General features: G+C 37.2%; 1 protein-coding gene across 2 annotated transcripts; it reads right to left on the bottom strand.

Moving 5' to 3' along the window:
• Positions 1-241: 241 nt before the first annotated feature.
• LOC137084333 (cytochrome P450 2M1-like) lies at positions 242-18,161 on the bottom strand. 2 transcript variants are annotated; one of them, XM_067450528.1, is made up of 9 exons: positions 17,852-18,161; positions 16,811-16,973; positions 12,606-12,755; positions 9,755-9,915; positions 5,525-5,701; positions 4,955-5,096; positions 938-1,125; positions 718-859; positions 242-515 (listed from the first exon to the last, which is right to left on the bottom strand). In XM_067450528.1, the coding sequence occupies exons 1-9, from the start codon at positions 18,041-18,043 to the stop codon at positions 331-333; spliced, it is 1,500 nt and encodes a 499-aa protein (XP_067306629.1). In that variant the 5' UTR covers positions 18,044-18,161; the 3' UTR covers positions 242-330. The 2 variants fall into 2 exon arrangements, 1 of the variants encoding a protein (XP_067306629.1); XR_010906741.1 differs by having other exon boundaries at positions 376-515; positions 955-1,125.
• Positions 18,162-19,883: the final 1,722 nt, after the last annotated feature.

Raw genomic sequence — 19,883 nt, 5'->3', positions numbered from 1 at the left:
ATTGTTTGCTCTGTAAAAATAGTTGCTCATGTCCTTGTGAACATTCCACAGACATAAGCTTCTGTGTTCAGACGCCTGAAATCAGGTATTTGAGACTGTAATTCATCAGAAAGGGGATTCACTGATCATGAACAATGCAAAAAAATGGGTAATGTTTAGACTCCTTGAGGACATAAACATGTACACATGCTAAATATCAATTTTGTATTTGCCACAAAAAAAAAACACTTGTGCCATAATATTGTTTTGGACATATTTATTTCCATTAAAGCATCAAAATGAAATATGAGTATGTTGACTGCTTTCTTCGTTATTTTGTGGACTGTTCCTCTATGTCCTAGGAATGGCATAGCACTCGTATGTGCGGGGCATGCGGCCAAAACTGCAGTTTTCAGGCTTTGTGTCGAGCTCCTCTGGTGGCACCATAGCTTTGAAGGTGAAGCGCTGAAGGAGGGAAGTGAAGAAGAGGAAGAGTTCTGTCCGAGCCAGAGCCTCACCGAGACACGCACGCTTGCCTTTTAAGAGAACACACAGAAAATATTTTATCTATGTATCTTCCTCTTTTATTGTGTCTGTGAAGGCAGCTACTGAGGAATCAATTATTTGTGGTTATTTTATTTTTGTCCCAGTATGACTAAAACACTGATAAACAATTATTTAGCAGGTGTTGACTTCAGTTTTAGTGGTCTAATATGCACAATGAAGCTCTGAGCTCACCCATGCCGAACACAACAAATGCATCATTCTTTTGGAATCGGTCATCTGCATCCAGGAAGTTCTCAGGATCGAAACAATTTGGGTTCTTCCAAAGTTTTGGGTCTATAAGCACTGAGGATAACAGTGGAAAAACCATAGTTCCCTAGAATAAAAAGAAAGATGTAATAATAATAAACACTTGATGAACTAAGATGATGTAAATGCATGAGGAGAAGAATACCTTAGGAATGACATAACCTTTGTATTCAGTGTTGCACATCATCTTGTGTGGGACGGCGATGGGGGCGAGATCCATGCTGCGCTGGACCTCATGAATTACAGCATCTGTATATGGCAGGTTCAGTCTGTCTTCAATGGAGGGCCAACGTTCCTGTCCTATAACCTCATCAATTTCTCGCTGAACACGCTCTGAACAGAACAAGTGAAAGTAAAAACACACTTAACTCCTTACCTGTCATCTCCCGATTGCAAATGGAGCATTTCGACATGCTCATAACATAAAGACAGCTGCTCGTATGGTATTCTGAATATACACATACCCAATATATATTTAGAAAGCCAACACTTGAGAGTTTACAGCTGAATACTGAGAATTACTCAGACAGTTATTAATATAGAGATATATAGGCTGAAACTAAAAAAATAAATATTTTAATTTTCTATAAAAATATTCTATAAAATCTATAAAAATATTATGTGAATGTAGTATAACGACTTATATCTACAACTAAATTGAAGGCACAAGTGTGGTCATGCTTTATTTAAAATCTGAGGCTGTTATGTCCAAACCTATGAATTTTATGAAACATTTTCTAAAACCATGTCTGGATTGTTTTTTAGATGTTTTTTAGAAGGTTTTTGGCCTGAAGACACGTTTGCAGTCTTTTGTCTAATGTCTGGCGAGGAGAACAGCTCAATTAATGATACAATGTGCTCACTCGACGATCGTTTCACACTTTTGAATATCTGAGGCATAATTTATCGTGTGTTTATTTGCTTTTTAGTTCACGCGTAGAAATGTAGAATACGACAATTCGCCATGACGTCACAACAGCAATACGTCACAACTTAGCAAGTCTTGGGATTCAGACAAAGTTAACATGATTATTAAGGGACTGATTAACTAATTTAGGAGATAGCAATGCATGAAATGCCTAACCAAGCAATACATGAAATGCATAACTTGCGGTGATGATGAAGCCAATGTGGTACACGCATCAATCATCCATCAGCCTACAACTATGTTTTGCTTTTCCTATTTCTTCCATTGACATTCGATCAGTAGCCTACATAGAAGTTCAGTCTCTTCCTACTTTTACTTCAGGCAGTGACTGGCAATGAGTTCGATCTTTAAAAGAGATCTAAAGTTTACTAATATCCAACACTCTCCATTGACTTTGCATTGCGTGAAGCGGTCGCCTCGTCTTTTCTTACTTATAACAAGAAACAGAACAATGTCTAAAAGCTGATATGTGACAAGGTGTGCAGCAAACAAGCTAAAAAAACATAACTACGTTTTTATAAGCTGTTGATCTCAAAAACGTTTAAAGGGGTACTTCAGCGCTGGTAAGATGAATCTGTATTTAAACTGGGTCATCAATGTAGTAGAAATGTGAAATTATTTTTGAGAAAATGTATTTTTGAAAATGTATTTTTGTATTTTTGTCACATAGACTACAATTCCCAGAATGCTTCGCTGCCCTGTGAGGCCATTCCCAAAGCCACTACTGGATTACTGTGACTTAGTTGGAGAAGACACTACAATTAAAAACTGAACGTCTCTGTTCAATATAATGTGTGAGTCACCGCGCGAGTATCACAGCACTGAGCACTAACTGCAGGAGTCAGATAAATGAGCTGATGAGCTCTCACGATGAGAGCTGAGGTAATCATGACTACACTCGCGGCATACACTCGAGTTCAGTCTGGCACGTTTCAGTTCATGCCTTTGCAAGCTTAACTTTCATAAAAAATTAATTTGAGAAGTTAAAAGACTTACATTGCTCGCCATAGCTCCGTTTAAATGATTGCCTGTAGCTGCGAGACAAAAGTGCATACAGGCAATAAGACGTGAAGCTTCAGCGGGAAGAATGGGTCAATTTTGGGATCCTGATGCTCAATATGTCTCAGTATCCCTACGTGTGCAGTAAACATGATGTCAAATATCCAATTGTCAGTTTTATATATTATATTTCCTGTGGCTGATTACTTTCCCCCTCCAGTGGGCGCAGTTCTCAGTGTAATATAACAAGTCGCGCTCTGACTCAAGTGCCTGTATCCTCTTTTGTGTCCTTAAACCTTTGTTTTTTTGGTTCAACAGCTTATAAAAACTTCTGGCTTTTTGTTCCTGGGTTTTTTAGCTTGTTTTCTGTACACCTTGTCACATATCAGCTTTTAGACATTGTTCGTTTTTTTGTAATAATTCAGAAATGACAAGGAGGCCGCTTGCCGAAATATAAAGTCAATGGAGACGGTTGGTTTGTTTTCCCCCCCGGTGGGCGTGGCCTTCAGATTATGACGCATGTCGCTCTGTCTCTATGCACGAACATTCCGCTTCTGCAAAGAGTGCACTGACACATGGGATTTTCATGTAATGTTATTCATGAATGTTTCATGTATTTGAAATAATTGAAATGTTAAACTGGGTTATTTTGTATATCAATATATCCACTCAATATTTTCATGTTAGGCTTTTGTTCCAAGCGACTTTTATTGACAATAAACACTCATTGATCGTCTCAGTTGATTTCATTATTTTCCGTGACATAAGCTTATAGTTTAAAAGTATAATAGTCAGACTGAGGACGCTTTTACGTCCATTCCATTTTCCTTTTTTAAACCAGAAATAAAATATGGAAACGCGGTTTCTTTTTTAAATGTTCTTTTTTTAACACTGATTAATAGAATTAGCAGATACAAGGTAATTTTCTTAAGTAATATTTAATAATATTAATATTTTTTTCTTAAGTAATATTAAAAATAATATAAATTATTTATAACTTGTTTTTTTTTAAAGTGCCCATAGCAGTGCCTTTTATTCTGGAATCAATAGAATAACTACGGACAGAGGCATAGAAAGTCTGTGTACGTTTTTGTTCAATCATTATTCTATTTTGGAATTAAATATGTCATTTAAAAAAGGGTGCAGCTTGATTCAAAACTTTTTTGTTTAAAAGAAAAAAAGAAATAGCTGTATTTTGTTTTCCAAATATATTGTCATCAAATAATAGTAGGCTATTAGAAAATTGGATGACATTTCCGATCGTTTTTTAATTTGTAGGCCTAATCATTATTTGTAAGTTTATTGTTTCATTTTACTGATCCTATCTTTATCTAGAAATAATTGTACAAAAGAACATTTGTAAATGTACATTTTTTATATGAATCTGTTCATTTTTAGTTTATAAAAATGCAAAGTGTAGCTTATTAAAAAAATCCAAAAATAAGTTATTTTATTTTGTGCGCACGGAATTTGTGTATAGCCTACGTTTTGATATAAATTTTGTTATTCAAAATAGTATTTAAAAATACAATAACCATTCCATTTAATTATTTTTTTCCATGGTTAAAAACAAAAAAGGAATGGACGCAAAAGTACAAAGAACGTTGCATTCATTTCATTGAATGTTGTTTCTGAAATCGGATAGGCTAGCTGATACATGGGTCATTTTAAAGCTTGTAAATGAATTCAATGTATTTAAACAAGAAATCAACCAAAAAAAATTGGGCTGGTAAACCCTGCTAGCATCTGGCAACCCTGCTTTTATATCGAATAACTCAGTGAGAAATTAATAGAAATGGTATTCTGTATGACAAAATAGTTTGCAAACGTGATATGTCAATATTTCTCCAAATATGAGCACTTTTGAACTAAGAGCTAAACTGAAAGCTGTTCTTTGCGATCTGTGTGAACACAAATGAGCCAGTGCAGACGAGAGAGAATGAACGTTAGTCTGATAATCTATTCAAAATATCGTTCATAACGGATCGATTGTAATGCACTCCTTACATAAATTAAGAAATTAATATCACTGCAACCCAGTTTTATCTTAAACAGTGTTCAAATATCGAAGCTGGAGTCTTTAATCTTTCTGATGATACTGAGTTTGTCCAGATAAAGTAATCGTGTGATGTTTAACAAGCAGTGAATGTTGAACAATAGTAATCTGAGGCCCAATACGATCTTTGAAAGGGATGGGGTAAATGCTTAGAAAGAGAGGCATTTGTTTGACCTCACCTTGCACATCTGGGTGCTTCATCATCAGAAGCAAAGCGTGTCTAAGGGTGGATGAACTGGTTTCTGTCCCAGCGCTGAACATGTTCAATACTACAGAAACCAAGTTGTCAAAATTATATTCTGTGTCAGGCTTGTCTTTCTCCTGCAAAAGAGAACAGGTTTATCAGGTGTTATCTCATTTATACTGTCAAAGAGGAGCATTATACCTAAACAAGCTGCTGAGAAATGTTACGTTTTTAATCTGCATCATGTCATGGTCTCACCACAAGATGGTGCAAGTAAATGTTTTCAAATTCTGTCATCATTTAGTCACGCTCAATTGTTCCTAACCTGTTTATATTTCATTGTTCTGCTGAACACAAAGGAGGATATTTTAAAAAAATGTTTGTAACCAAGCAGATCTCGGCAGCCATTGACTTTTATAGTGGGACATTCTTCCAAATATCTTCCTTTGTGTTCAGCAGAAGAAAGAAATTCATACAGGATGAAACAAAAGAGGACATAATTTTAATATTTTTGGTGAACTATTCCTTAAATATGTGTAAACTGACATTTCTTTTAGTGATTTACCTCTTTCATTTTTAACACAAAGGCCTCAATGAAGTCCTGTGGGCATGAGGGATCTATATTATCCATCCGAGCTTGTGCCTCACTCTTGTAGTACTCTCTTTGGGCTTCTAGGTCTTTAAACAGCTGATGGTGTTTACCAGGAAAAAGACTGACTAACCGTGGGAATATATTATAGAGCTGAGAAGAAAATAAAGAAACTTCAAGTTGAGTCTCAAAATACACCTTTTTTTGGGACCGCTTTATATAAGGTGTCCTTAACTACTATGTACTTGCATCAAACAAATAAGTACAATGTACTTTGTGTTCATATTGTATTGCAAAACACTTTTGCTGATATTGAGGTGGGAGACAGGTAATGGTATGGGTAATTTTGACGGTAAAGTTAGGTGTAAGTGAAGTGTCAACAGTGTAATTAAAAATGTAACTACAGAAAGGAATATGTGCCAAGTACAGTGTAAAAACATGCATGTACACAATAAGTGCATTACTACGTCAAATGATTAGCTAAAATGTTAGTACATATTAGTAGACACCTACTATAAAGTGGGATTTTATTTACTATGTAAAATTAGTTTTAATGTATTTTATTAACAAAAATGTACACAACCCTTTAAAAGTTGGGTCAGTAAGATTTTTTTTAAAGAAATTAATTATTTAATTATTAATTATTCAGCAAGGGTGCATAAAATTGATCATAAGTGACAGTAAAGACATTTATAAAGATACGAAAGATTTACATTTCAAATAAATGCTGTTCTTCTGAACTTTATATTCATTAAATAATCGTAAAACAAGCAATTGTGTTAATAATAATAAATGTTTCTTAAGCACCTCATCACATGAGAATTATTTCTGAAGGATCAGCCCACTTTACTGTCCATGTCCAGAAAGGGAATAAAAACATCATCAAAGTAGTCCATATGTGACATCAGTTGGTTGATTAGAGTCTCTTGAAGCATCGAAAATACATTTTGGTCCAAAAATATCAAAAACTATGATTTTATTCAGCATTGTCTTCTCTTCCACGTTCCTCCAAAAAGATTCAAAAGGTGTGAATTGATCAATGATTTGGGTCGCCAATGTCACGTGATTTCAAACTGCTGAAATCACGTAACATTGGCGACCCAAATCATTGATCGATTCACTGATTCATTAACCGTTTTAATCTTTTTGGAGAAACACAGAGGTCTTACGGGTGAGGAACGACATTAGGGTGAGTCATTAATGACATCAATTTCATTTTTGGGTGAACTAACCCTTTAACACATAATACTCCATCACGTCTATTGCGGTCTCAAAACTCTGGCAAGTTTATAATACCTAGAATATCTAAATCAACTGCAGGCGGTCGATCCTTTTCCTACTTAGCACTTAGACTCTGGAATAGTCTTCCTAGTATTGTTCGGGGAAGCAGACACACTCTGTCAGTTTAAATCTAGACTAAAAACGCATTTCTTTACAATGGCATACACATAGAACATTTTTAACTTTCATTATTCAATTCAATTGACTGATTGTTAGGCTGCATTAACTAGGTCAGCCGGAACCGGGAACACTTCCCATAACACCTGATGTACTCGTTACATCATAAAAAGAGTGGCATCTACGCTATGTTAGTCTCTCTGTTTATCCCGAGGTTTATCCCGGATCCGGGCCGTGTCCGGATCGGATGGTGGACCTGCGCCTGGACATGACCAACGCATCCTGGAGTGTCTGCTGAGACCGTGTCAATTGGTGTCTCCTCTGAATTTGCCTCACCGGCACGTCATGCTCAAAAAACCCGTTTTCGGCGCAATAACGCAGATCTTTCATTTATTCATACTCTTGTGTAATCGACACACCATCCTAAATAAACCTGTCTCTTGCGCGACACCCTCAAATTTTGAATATTCCGATCTAATATGATTTCTGACCTGTAAGGTTGCCAGAATAATAATCTTACACGGTGTGTTAATAGGCCAGAGGAGAACTGGCACCCCGATTGAGTCTGGTTTCTCCCAAGGTTTATTTTTCTCCATCATGCCCTGATGGAGTTTTGGTTCCTTGCCACTGTCGCCTTTGGCTTGGCTTGCTCAGTTGGGGACACTAAAATTATGATAATGATAGGTTTTAATTAATTCTATAAACTATAATACAAATCTGCCAACATTGTCGCTGTATGATAAATTAAAATAAGCTGATAACATCATTGTTTTCTCCAGAATGACTGTACAGCCAAATCTAATTTTGTTGCAATACTGTCTGTGAAGATGCTTTGACACAATCGTGATTGTAAAAGCGCTATATAAATAAAGTTGATTGATTGATTGATTGATTGATTGGCTAATGTCTTTCCATTTGAAATAGTATTACTCTAAACTGGATATTCTTGTGCTGCCTTCAAGTGCTATCGGAATAATCGTAAATACGAGTTTCCAAGGTAAAAATTGCACATGAACGCCCTCTGATGTCGTGTTTACCACTGGGAAGTTTGGGAATAATTTTGATACCCAAGTTCCCGAGATGGGCGTGCCATAACCGTTAAAAATGGCGGATGGGAGACGAATTTCTGCTGTGGTATTAGTTTTTTTGTGCAAAAGTTTTATTGTCTTATCTTGTCATTGAAGTAGTACATATTTACATAAATTAACAATAATTTGAAGCATATTGTGTATTTTAAACACGTTGAAAATCGCATATAGTTGACCATCATTCCAGAATAGTGAGCAAGCTGAATATCTAGAGATAGTGTGGAAAAAGTAGCTTTTCAAAAGGATCATGTAGGGCTAAAAAAATTTAGTCATTTTAGTCTTTAAGCAGCCTTATCTTGTCTATCTATATTATGCCTTTATTGTGAATGTGATTATAAACAATATGCTTTCGTGTGGTGCTGCTAGTGTTTGTCAGTGATTCTATGATTTTCTGGGACCGGGAAATGACTGAAATGGTTATAGTGTTAAAATTACATTTTCCCAAGACGCACAAAAGTATGAACCTGGCGTCCTCCATTCTTTCCGACAACAAAGCACCTGAACACAACAAGTTCGTAATCACGACTTCTGAAGTGGGAAGTAGGAAGCTTCCGATAGCATGTGAAGGCAGCATTATATCCCAATGTATACATTTTTCAAGGCTCAAGGGAAAGTTGATTTCTAATTCATCACCCCATTAAAATGGAGCTAAAAATATATTAAAGCTGGAGTAGGGAGTTTTTTGAAAACATTGACTTAGCCTGAAAATATGTACTAGCACAACTTACAGCTGCGCTACAGCTCTCCCATTTATAAATGGATTTATAAACACAGGCTAGTAGTAAGCAAGCAGGGCCACCGGCGGATAAACAGTTATGGCACATTCACTGGTACGGACGAAACATCAACATTATGATCTACATTGACTATGGCCTGCCCATACTTTGACTACAAGCATGGTCCTCAAAACATTACGTATTTTGCAATACATGTAATGTAACTACATGACGTTGCACTATTTTTATTCCTACGTTACCTACGTTCTTATCGCTTTTGGGTATTTTCTTCACACAAATCAATTGTTTGGCCTCGGAACACTTTCGGATATTTGTACTTTCTGAATAAATTGTGCCTGCAGTTCCTGCAGTCGTATTTGCCTGTTATATCCTGTTTTTTATAATACACAAATGGGTAGGTTTAGTGAAGAGTTTGAGTTACGCGTTCAAAATGTGACTGATGTGTGTGTGTGCGTGTCCACAAGGTAAATGGATTTATAAACATACTAAATTATGTTTTTGCAGAATGTTTTGTGATGGGAAGGCAGTGTGTGTGTGTGTGTGTGTGTGTGTGTGTGTGTGTGTGTGTGTGTGTGTGTGTGTGTGTGTGTGTGTGTGTGTGTGTGTGTGATGGGTATGTGTAGGGGCAGGGGCAGTGTAGGGGGTAGAATGAAACGGCATTGATAAACACGCTAAAAAGCGATTATGCGTCTTGATATCACGCCAAAATGGCATACGAATTGGCGTGTCATATCACTTACACATTACTACCATTCACGCCATTTCATGAGATCAGTCTGCATTATGAATGTTTAACAAATATGTAAAAAATACATTTTTACAAAAGTTACCAACTGCAGGTTTAAAACAGCTATTTTAAAAGTTAATGCTAATTCACATTATTACTGTTTTACTGTATTTTGATCAAATAAATGCAGGCTTTGTGATCTTAAGAGACTTCTGAATGTATATATATAAAATATAAAATCATTAAAGTGCAATACCTGACCCAGAGGGCTGCTGAGGATAGTGAAGTAATTATTTACTGTCTGAAGGAGAAACTGAAACTGTGGATCCTCAAATTCAAACCTACTGCCAAAGACAATGCTGCAAATCACATTGGCCACGGCATTAGACAGCATGTCTGCAGGGCTGAATGCAGAGCCTTTAAGGAGAAAAGAAGAGCAAAGAGATCAAGTTTCTTCAATTTAGAGTTTTGTAAAAATGCACTATGCTCTGTAACATGAGATGACACACAAGGAACTTAAAGGACAACTCCGGCAATTTTTTAAGTTTATCTTGATCGTTATACCTTTGTCAGTACAGTCTATAGAAAAAAACCGGATTGGTGCTTGGAACACAGAGTTATTACAGTTAATTCGACCGGGCGAACCAGTTCACCAAATTAACCGGGCGAACCAGTTCACCAAATTGGACTGAATCGTTCAAAAAGGTTCACGTTTCAAATCAGCGCTGATCACACACACGTTACTTTAGTTACTCACTTTCTGACACGAGTGACAGTCCCTCCGAATATAAATAAACTAATGTCTTGAATTATATGTTGTAACTCCAACCGTTCACTGAACTGAGACTTGTTTTGCTGAGAGATCTGATGAACTCACGAGCCGCTGATACTGAGCATGTGTGACTAACTGAACGAGCAGCGGTGCTCTCCAAGAAGTCCTCATCGGGGTCAGCAGTACAGAATCGAAAACTGTTTCTCTCGGACACGTTCAATGCTGAGAACCGTCGAGCCGATGAGCAGAGCCTCTTCATAAACACAACGCTCTTCCCCACTGGACTGTTTTTCCGCAGGACTTCAGCACGGGACACAGCTAGCCGCCTAAAACAGGAGAATTTAAACAATGGCTAAGTGGCTAAACATAAACCCATCTCGTTGTCATGTAAGGGCCCTGTTCATGTTGGACAGACATTTTAATTGCATTTTGTGTCTGCAAGAGGCACAAAGACAACCTTTACGTTTATGCCCCCAAAGCTGCCGTTTTAGCTGAGGGGGGGCTCTGGGCATTAACTGTAATAGCTCCGTGTTGCAAGCACCAATCCGGTTAGTTTTTTTTCTATAGACTGTACTCACAAAAGTATAACGATCAAGATAAATTTAAAAATTAGCCGGAGTTGTCCTTTAAGTTTTTGAATTCTCTCTTGCAAAATTAGCATCCCCACTGAGACACAACCAAACTGAGTCAATCACCTCAGGATTGTCTTAATTTACATTTCTTTCCCTTTACCCCCTCTTCCCCCATCTCTTCTCTCCACACGCTGAAACCATCTGAAATTCACCCAAAAATCTATACGGTTTATAACTAATCTGTGTGTGTGTGTGTGTGTGTGTGTGTGTGTGTGTGTGTGTGTGTGTGTGTGTGTGTGTGTGTGTGTGTGTGTGTGTGTTTTATAGCACCTTTTGTTTTTGTAGTTTTGTAGACACTGTGCAAATTGTGAATAAAAACAGAATGCAATGATGTGGAAGTTTCATTCAGAATACTACACAGATGACATATCACATGTTTAAACTGAGAACATTTATAATTTTAAGGGGACAATAAGTTGATTTAAAATGTCGTCAAAAACAAAAAAGTTGGGTAAAGGTCATGTTTACTACTGTGTGGCATCCCATCTTCTTTTTATAACAGTCTGCAAATGTCTGGGGACTGAGGAGACAAGTTTCTTAAGTTTAGAAATAGGAATGTAGTCCCATTCTTGTCTAATTCAGGCTTCTAGTTCCTCAACTGTCTTAGGTCTTCTTTGTCGCATCTTCCTCTTTATGATGCGCCAAATCTTCCCTGAAAGAGACGATGTCTGGATGGGAGCATATGTTGTTCTAGAAATTGGATATACCTTTCAGCATTGATGGTGCCTTTTCAGATGTGTAAGCTGCCAATGCCACACGCACTCATGCAACCCCATACCATCAGAGATGCAGGCTTCTGAACTAAACGCTGGGTTGTCCTAATGACATGGCGTCCCAATTTTCAAAAAAAGAACTTCAAATTTTGATTCGTCTGACCACAGAACTTTTCCACTTTGCCCCAGTCAATTTTAAATTAGCCTTGGCCCAGAGAAAATGCCTGCGCTTCTGGATCATGTTTAGATATGGCTTCTATTTTGACCTATAGAGTTTTAGCCGGCAATGGTGGATGGCATGGTGGGTTGTGTTCACCAACAATGTTTTCTGGAAGTATTCCTGAGCCCATGTTGTAATTTCCATTACATTCCTGTATGGTAGCATTCCTGTATGTGATGCAGTGCCGTCTAAGGGCCCGAAGGTCACGGGCATCCAGTATGTTTTTCTAGTCTTGACCCTTACGCACAGAGATTCTTCCAGATTCTCTGACTCTTTGGATGATATTATGAACTGTAGATGATGATAACTTCAAACTCTTTGCAATTTTTCTCTGAGAAACTCCTTTCAGATATTGCTCCACTGTTTTTCACCACAGCATTGGAAGAATTGGTGATCCTCTGCCCATGTTGACTTCTGAGAGACACTGCCACTCTGAGGCTCTTTTTATACCCAATCATGTTGCCAATTGACCTAATAAACTGCAAATTGGTCCTTCAGCTGTTCCTTATGTACATTTAACTTTTCCATTTAAATCCAAAATGAGCCAATATTGGCATGGTATTTCAAAATGTCTCACGTTCAACATTTGAAATGTAATCTATATTCTATTGTGAATAAAAAATACGTTTATGAGATTTGTAAATTATTGCGTTCCTTTTTTTATTCAAAATTTGTACAGTGTCACAACTTTTTTGGAATCGGTTTGTATGCTATGTCTGCAGTTCCTTTTCTCTGATAATCTGAATAAGATTGTATAAAAAATATTTTACCTTCACATTTTTTAATCATTTCCACAAGATACTCAGCCTCCTCCCTGACTCGTTCCTCAATGCTCCTGCGGCCCATTCCAAAGTTCTTCAGTGTCATGAGAGAGAATCTGCGCATCTCCTTCCATCTGTGTCCGCTGGTGGACAGTACACCTACACATGGAGAACATCTACTACTTGTTTCTTATCTACTTAATAACTAGGGGTTTAACGGTAGCCTACACACGTATTCGTACCAAACCGTTTCGGTACAGGGCTTTCGGTTCGATGCACGTGTGTAACGCATGGTTAAATGCAATCTTGTAACAATTAACATACAGTCGGCTTGTTTTAAGCGCGGATCACACTTCAATACGAGTTCCCAAACGAACATATGAAGTATTCCCATTGTATCACGAAATTCAAACGATAAATGCCGTTTTGACGCTCTTTAACGTGACGTGACATTATAGGCGCGTCAGTTCAATCGTCTGTGCGTCGCGCAAGTGAATGCGATGACCTAAAGAATAAACATTAATTAATATATGACCTATACCGACAGTGTGTATAAATGATTATACTTCAATTGGAGAGAAAAATATATATAATTAGATTTAGAAGTTATATGCAAAAACTGCCTTATGAAGCATATGAGTGTTTTAAAAAATAACTGAATCTGGGCTAATAGTTGGGCTCTGTTGTTAACCTTATTATTATAGTAATGTGTAAGTAAGGGATCCCTAGTTTACTGAATATAAGGACAGACACTGGATCAGATCCAACACGTACTGGACGCGCATGCGCGGTGGTTTCATTCACTATTCTATGACGTCATATACGCATGCGCAATAGATATTTTGGGGACATTACCCAGCCAACACGTGTATGTGGGGCCCACGTGGATTAAACATGGGCTACAGGGGTACAGAGTGGGCATGGGCTCAAAATGGACATCTTATCTGGGGCCCACTTGGGTGAACCAAGTAGGTCCCAAATGGGCAAACCCAGCTGGGCTCCTGGTGTGGGACCTAGTTGGTTCACTAATGGGAAATGAGAACATGGGTGGAAAATGGGCTACTCAGTGGTCTAATTCATTCACAGTCAAGACAAGTGCAAACACAGTCAATTCCAAAGGTTGATTACATGGGTAGATAGTACACAAATATGCACCCTTGAAAAAAATGTATTGTTATTTTGACACTTGAACACAATTAATGTGACTTTAATCTAATCAAAATTTAAAAATTCCAACACAATAGCACTTTTATTTGGTTTATTTTGTGATCCCAGAGCAGTGCCATACAGGGACCATTTTAGCTTTTATTATAAAAGTGTACACATTAAGTGAAATATTTCCTTTCTCAAATGTTTAATTTTGCATAAATCTTTAATAAATTTTATTTAGGCACAGAACCACTAGTTTCCGATTAGTAATGGCTTTAGAATACTGTTCCAAATAAGTTGGAACGTCTTCTGCAGTTAGGTAATACTGAGTCATTGTTAATAGGTTACACCAGGATCTTTACTTTATACTTAACACATTTTGTTTGTCTCCATCATCAATCACACCTGATTCAACTCATGAGCTCATTAGTAGAGATTTCAAAACCTGGGTGTGTCAGATATAGTGAAACATACAAAATCTGCAGGGCTGGTGGTACACCAAGACAGGTTTGAAACCATAACCATGACTGAATTTATTTATTTTTATTTTTTAACAATACATCCACTTGTGATTCTTATTAAGTGGGCACTTAAATCTTCACCTTAATTCTTTTGCAGTTTGTGTCGTTTTGTCGCCATCTGTTTTTGTCTGACCCTACAGACCATGTCATCAAGATCAACTGGATGTGGGGCACCAAAAAGCTTTAAATGTGAAAAGAGAATTAAAAAAAAAAAAGTGGCACAATGGTTGATTATTTTGAAAAAAAAATTCAAAGGGCTTTTGGGCCAGCAATTATGGTGGAGTGAGTGAGGAGCTGTACTGTTTTTATCTTTTTGTTTGTGAAATGCATAAACTTTAAGTGTACAGATGTACATATATAAACAATACAAGTTTTGTCAAATTATGTCTGTCAGGAGCTCTACTTTTTTATTTATTTTTTGTGGTACTTTTGTCAAATAAAGTTGTAACTAATTTAGTCGTTTTCAAATTATTCTAAATAACCCTTGCATGATAAAGTATAGCATGAGCTACTGGTTTCTGTTGATTAACTTTAACATTTTTAGTGTAGTTTAGAGCAGTGGTTTTCAAACCTGTCCTGGAGGACCATCAGCCCTGTGTCTCCCTCATTTATCACACCTGATTCAACTCATCAGCTCATTAGTAGAGACTGCAAGAACTAAATTGGTGTGTCGAATAAGGGAGACATACAAAATTTGCAGGACTGGCGGTCCTCTAGGACAGGTTTGAAAACCACTGGTTAAGAGGATTACCTGTAATGTTTGTATTACGGGGTTCACTATAAGATACAGAAACTATGCTAGCCCATCTATATATACCCGTTGTAGCCCAAAAGAGCCCTACATAAACCCTATCTGGGTCCAGTCATTAACCCATATGGGCAGACCCATGTAGGCCCCTAAATGGGTGTGACCTGGGTTACCCATATTGGCCTGGTATGAGCCCATAAAGAGACCCATCATTAACCCGTATGGGCAGACCCGTGTACGCCCCAAATGGGTGCGACCTGGGTTACCCATATCTGCCTGGTATGAGCCCATCAAGAGACCCATCATTAACCCTTATGGGCAGACCCATGCAGGCCCCAAATGGGTGCTACCTGGGTTACCCATGTGGGCCCAGTATGAGCCCATCAAGAGACCCATCATCAACCCATCTGGGCTAACCCATGTAGGGCCTCCATGGAAACTGAGGACAAAATTAGCTGGGTCCCAGTTGGGTAGCCCAGGTGGGCCCCAGATATCAGCCCATGTGCAACCCCTTTGGGCCCCACATGGGTGTGTTGGCTGGGTAAATGCACAGGAGAGTTTTCCTGGATAGATAAATACTCAAACCGCTCACGCAAAGATAATGATTAATAACATGCTCACGTCATCAGGACACACGTTTTGCATTTTCCCTTGAATGTGTATGGCATTTTAAAGTTCTTTACAGATCGTGTTGCGTTGTACCCTGAGGATTAAAATTACAGAGACAATTACTTGACTCATTTTTCCTTCCACTCAACAGCACGTATGATCAGAATATATAAAAATTTTAACTGTTTTGCATGCATGTATAGCGAAACTAGGATCATTTAAGCATCACATTTATGAAAAGATGATTTATTCATCAATATTAGCCTACTTAATACTATTTATCAATAGCCTACAACTACACAGTTTAGAACATCATCTATACAATAAGGATCATACATTAAGACTAGCGCATACGCATTATACATTAACCCAGAGATCAGTAGGCTATGACATTTTCCATAACGATCCACCATCCAGTACCTATTGGATCTGATCCAGCTACGTCATTGTGCTACAGGCTGCAGCGAGGACTTCTTGGAATCCGCTTTAGCAGGTATATTATTGATTTTGTGTACCCTCATTTTTTTTTTTTTTTGGAAATATGTCCTATTTGCATTTTGTTAATACAGAGAAAAACTTTGAAAAAGAATTTCAACTTATAAATTTATTTCTTCTACTAGCGAAATTTCATATTCATAAATGTAAATTTTCTAATCATAAGCCACTTTTTCTTATTGAATTTAACCATTATCTTCAAACATTTTCTGTATCGAAGAATGCCAAAGCAAGGAAAACATTGTCTTGTTGTGCTCGTTTTAAAATCCCCCTTTAATTTAGTTTCTTTTTCTTGGTTTAAATATGCTCCAATTGCTTAGATATTTTATTTTACTTGTGCTTTCTTTACATTTATATTGGTATCTTTGTCTGCTGTGTAATTTATTTATTGTCTTTCTTTCTTTTCCTCTGGCTGTTGTTCCTGTTCTTGTTCTCCCTTTTGGTGCTACTTTTTTATCTTACATGTGTGTTTCTTTTCTGTAATAATTTACTGTTCTTAATAATAATAATAATAATACAAATAAAAAATTAAAAAATAAAATAAAAAAAACTTCTTGGAATCCGTAACGAATTGTGACTTCAAAACCAAGGTACGTACCGAACCGTCAGTTTTGTGTATAGCCTACCGTTACACTATTTAAAACCATACATTATTTAAACCATGTAAAACATTGGGCATCAAGCAATCTCACCATATCCAAGAGTGGACTTCATGACTAGGGGATAATTGGCCCTGCCACTGAATTCTTCACCAAGACCAATCATGGTTTCCTTTAGGGCTTCATATCCAGAAATGATCACTACAGGACTGTTTGCCAACCAGATGGTGACAACTGAGCCATATTTCTTACTGAGCTAATGGAAGAAAAGTTATATGTGTTATTTATTGTGTTTGATCAGGAACATTTCAATGTTATATGTGTATTGATATTAAACTTCAAATTAGCTAAACCTCAAATGTGGTTAGCATTTTGAAATCAAAAACTATGCATAATAGAGCATTGTTGTTTGACATTGTTTTTGTTTGTAGACTAGTGCAAGTTTGATAGGACAGCCAGCACTTTTTTATGAAAATATATTGCATACTTTAAAGTGGTTAGCTTTAAATTGTGAATTGCTAAAAACAGCAATTCAGTGTTGGAAAAAGTAACAACAATTCTTTGAGCAATAGCTCACCTAGTAACAGCGGACCAGTGATGTATACCCTATATCCTATGTGGAATATGACTGGCCTATATTGCAGACAATGTAGTTTTTAAAGTACAAACACTTTAGTACACAGAGGCAGTGGCCGTGGAAAGTCCTAGGCAGAGGCCACAAACTGTGGCACAACAGCGGAATCTAACGCAATTTGAGCCTTGAGGGTCTTTGAAGCACCCAAAATGGTTCTTCTTTGGAATCGCTGCAGAACCCCACATTTGAAACCTTTATTTTTAAGAGTATGAATGATTTCAAGTTAATAAAGATGTATTTATATATTATACTTTATTTTATTCAATACTTTTTTGTATCCTGTGTACTAAAAGTTAAGTACGATTCCAGGTGATAATGTATTTATTTATATTATAATTGATTTGATTAAGTCTTTTTGTATTCTGTGCACATAATGCTCAACTATTTTACCTGCACAGGTAGCTAGTCACACTATCTGCCCATATTTGTAAGCCTTGAACACAAATCATACAATCAGTCAATTATATTATTGAATTAAGTTACTGAATAGGCCTACTAACCTCTAAGTAATATTTGTAGGCTTCCTTGAAATTAAATTGAAATAAATTTCCCACCAGTGGACTCGGAGTGGGTCCTGGAGGCAGCCGCCCAAAACTCCTCTGCTTTCCTCGAATCTTCCACAACAATAACAGAACCAAGACAGTCATGACAACAGACACTGCATTTGTCTTCAATGCCAACAATATATCCATCCTTCAAATTTCACTTGACTGTTCTTTTGAGTCAATTTTCAGAAATAACCAAAACTGACGTCTATGTTGAGTTTGCTAACACTAGAAGGTGTACAATGAATATGCCTCTCTGCAAGTAGACTAGGCTATAGGTCTCTGGAGGTTAGTAATAGAATAGGAGTCACAGTGTGGGTAGGATTAAGGGGTGGGATCCGGTGAAGGGGATAATTTTCATTGTGTGATTTATAAACACCCATCAGATTGAAAACACCCACAAATTTGGAAATTCCCACTTTTGTTTGAGAGAGACCTCATACTCGGTCTCTGCAGAACAAAAAGCGGGTGTTTCTCAATTTGAAACCGGGAAGGTTTTTTTTACATGCTGGCTTCACGAGCTAACAGATTTATCATAAAATCTAGCTAAAACAGTCAAAATTTGAACTTAATCACGACTTCAGAAGTGGGAAGTAGAAAATTTAGCAAGTAGCCTACGTGAAGGCAGAATTAGTAGCATATTAGTAGCTAGCTATGCTTAAATTGTGTTTTTACTATAGTTATAAAGGCTATAAATAAGTTTACCTTAATTCTTATTTTATAGCCTAATTCGCGGTCGTCTACTTGAAAGTGTTGTTTTGCATCGACTTTTGCTAAATAGGAAAGAGACTGTTGCCGCCGACGATGAACTCTGGCGCTTGCCTGAGCAACAGTCAGGCTCGCTGTGGTTGTTGACCGGTTAGGGTACCCTGATCCTGCTGCGTCGGTTGACACGAGACGCAGTCTCAATATTTGTTTAGCGACGCCGTTTCCAGCTATTCCTGCAAAAAGTCCTCCTTTAAAACAAAGCGACATTTCAAGCACTGTCTGCAAAACAAGCTAGGCTACTTTTCTTTGAACTCGTATTACAGCGAAAGCCGTTGACAATTAACGTTAATAACCAGGGCTCTCACGTTGCAATATTTAATTAGTGTGTGTGTGTGTGTGTGTGTGTGTGTGAGAGAGAGAGAGAGAGAGAGAGAGAGAGTGAGTGAGTGAGTGAGTGAGTGAGTGAGTGAGTGGGGATGGTTAGTGTTGTTAATTGGTGTTGGTAGCAGGTTTTTGAGGCCTTCAGCCCAGAGGTTGGTGGCACCTTAACATGAGCACGGTTGCGCTGAAGTGAGTTGTGCTTTACAACAGAGATTTTACTCTCAGATAATCGTATACAAGCTGCCTATGAATATTGTTTGCTATATCTGTATGGTTGTATTTTTTCCTCTCTTTATGACAGCGGCAGGGCCGGCTCTAGCTCTTTGGTTGCCCTAGGCGAGATGGAGTTTTGCATTTTCAATTCCACATTGAATTTTGCTACATTCATTGCGGGATATATAATCAAAATGCAATCGCAAGTATCTTAAATGGGAGTTTAAATGCAATTTAGAAAAATAACATTTAAATGATAATTTTGCTACAATTTTTGCTTGAACATGTTAAACACATCTAATTATTTCTGTAATAGCCTACATTTTAATTTTGCAACTTATATAAAGAATTACAATATACAATTTATGTTTAAATTAAATGTTAAAACTAGTGTAGGAAATAGCAAATGTAAATTATATTATTCAATTTGAATTATCATTTTGTTCCAAATGTTGCACACATGGTATGGAAAATGTAAATGTAAATACTGAAATGCATTGCCATTTTACATAGGCCTATTGCATTGCCACTTTGCATATTGCATTGCAAATTTTATATCGCTACACTTCCGCTTCCATAAATAGGGGTGAGCACGAATATATTCGATCTGTAATTAATATTCGAAAATACATTTTAAAATTTTACTATATTGCTTCGCTGGCCGTAAATGCAGTGAATCCATTAT

The sequence above is a fragment of the Pseudorasbora parva genome, chromosome 8, assembly GCF_024679245.1.
Source record: "Pseudorasbora parva isolate DD20220531a chromosome 8, ASM2467924v1, whole genome shotgun sequence".
Lineage (NCBI taxonomy): Eukaryota > Metazoa > Chordata > Actinopteri > Cypriniformes > Gobionidae > Pseudorasbora > Pseudorasbora parva.
This window is presented reverse-complemented; position numbering and strand designations above follow the sequence as displayed.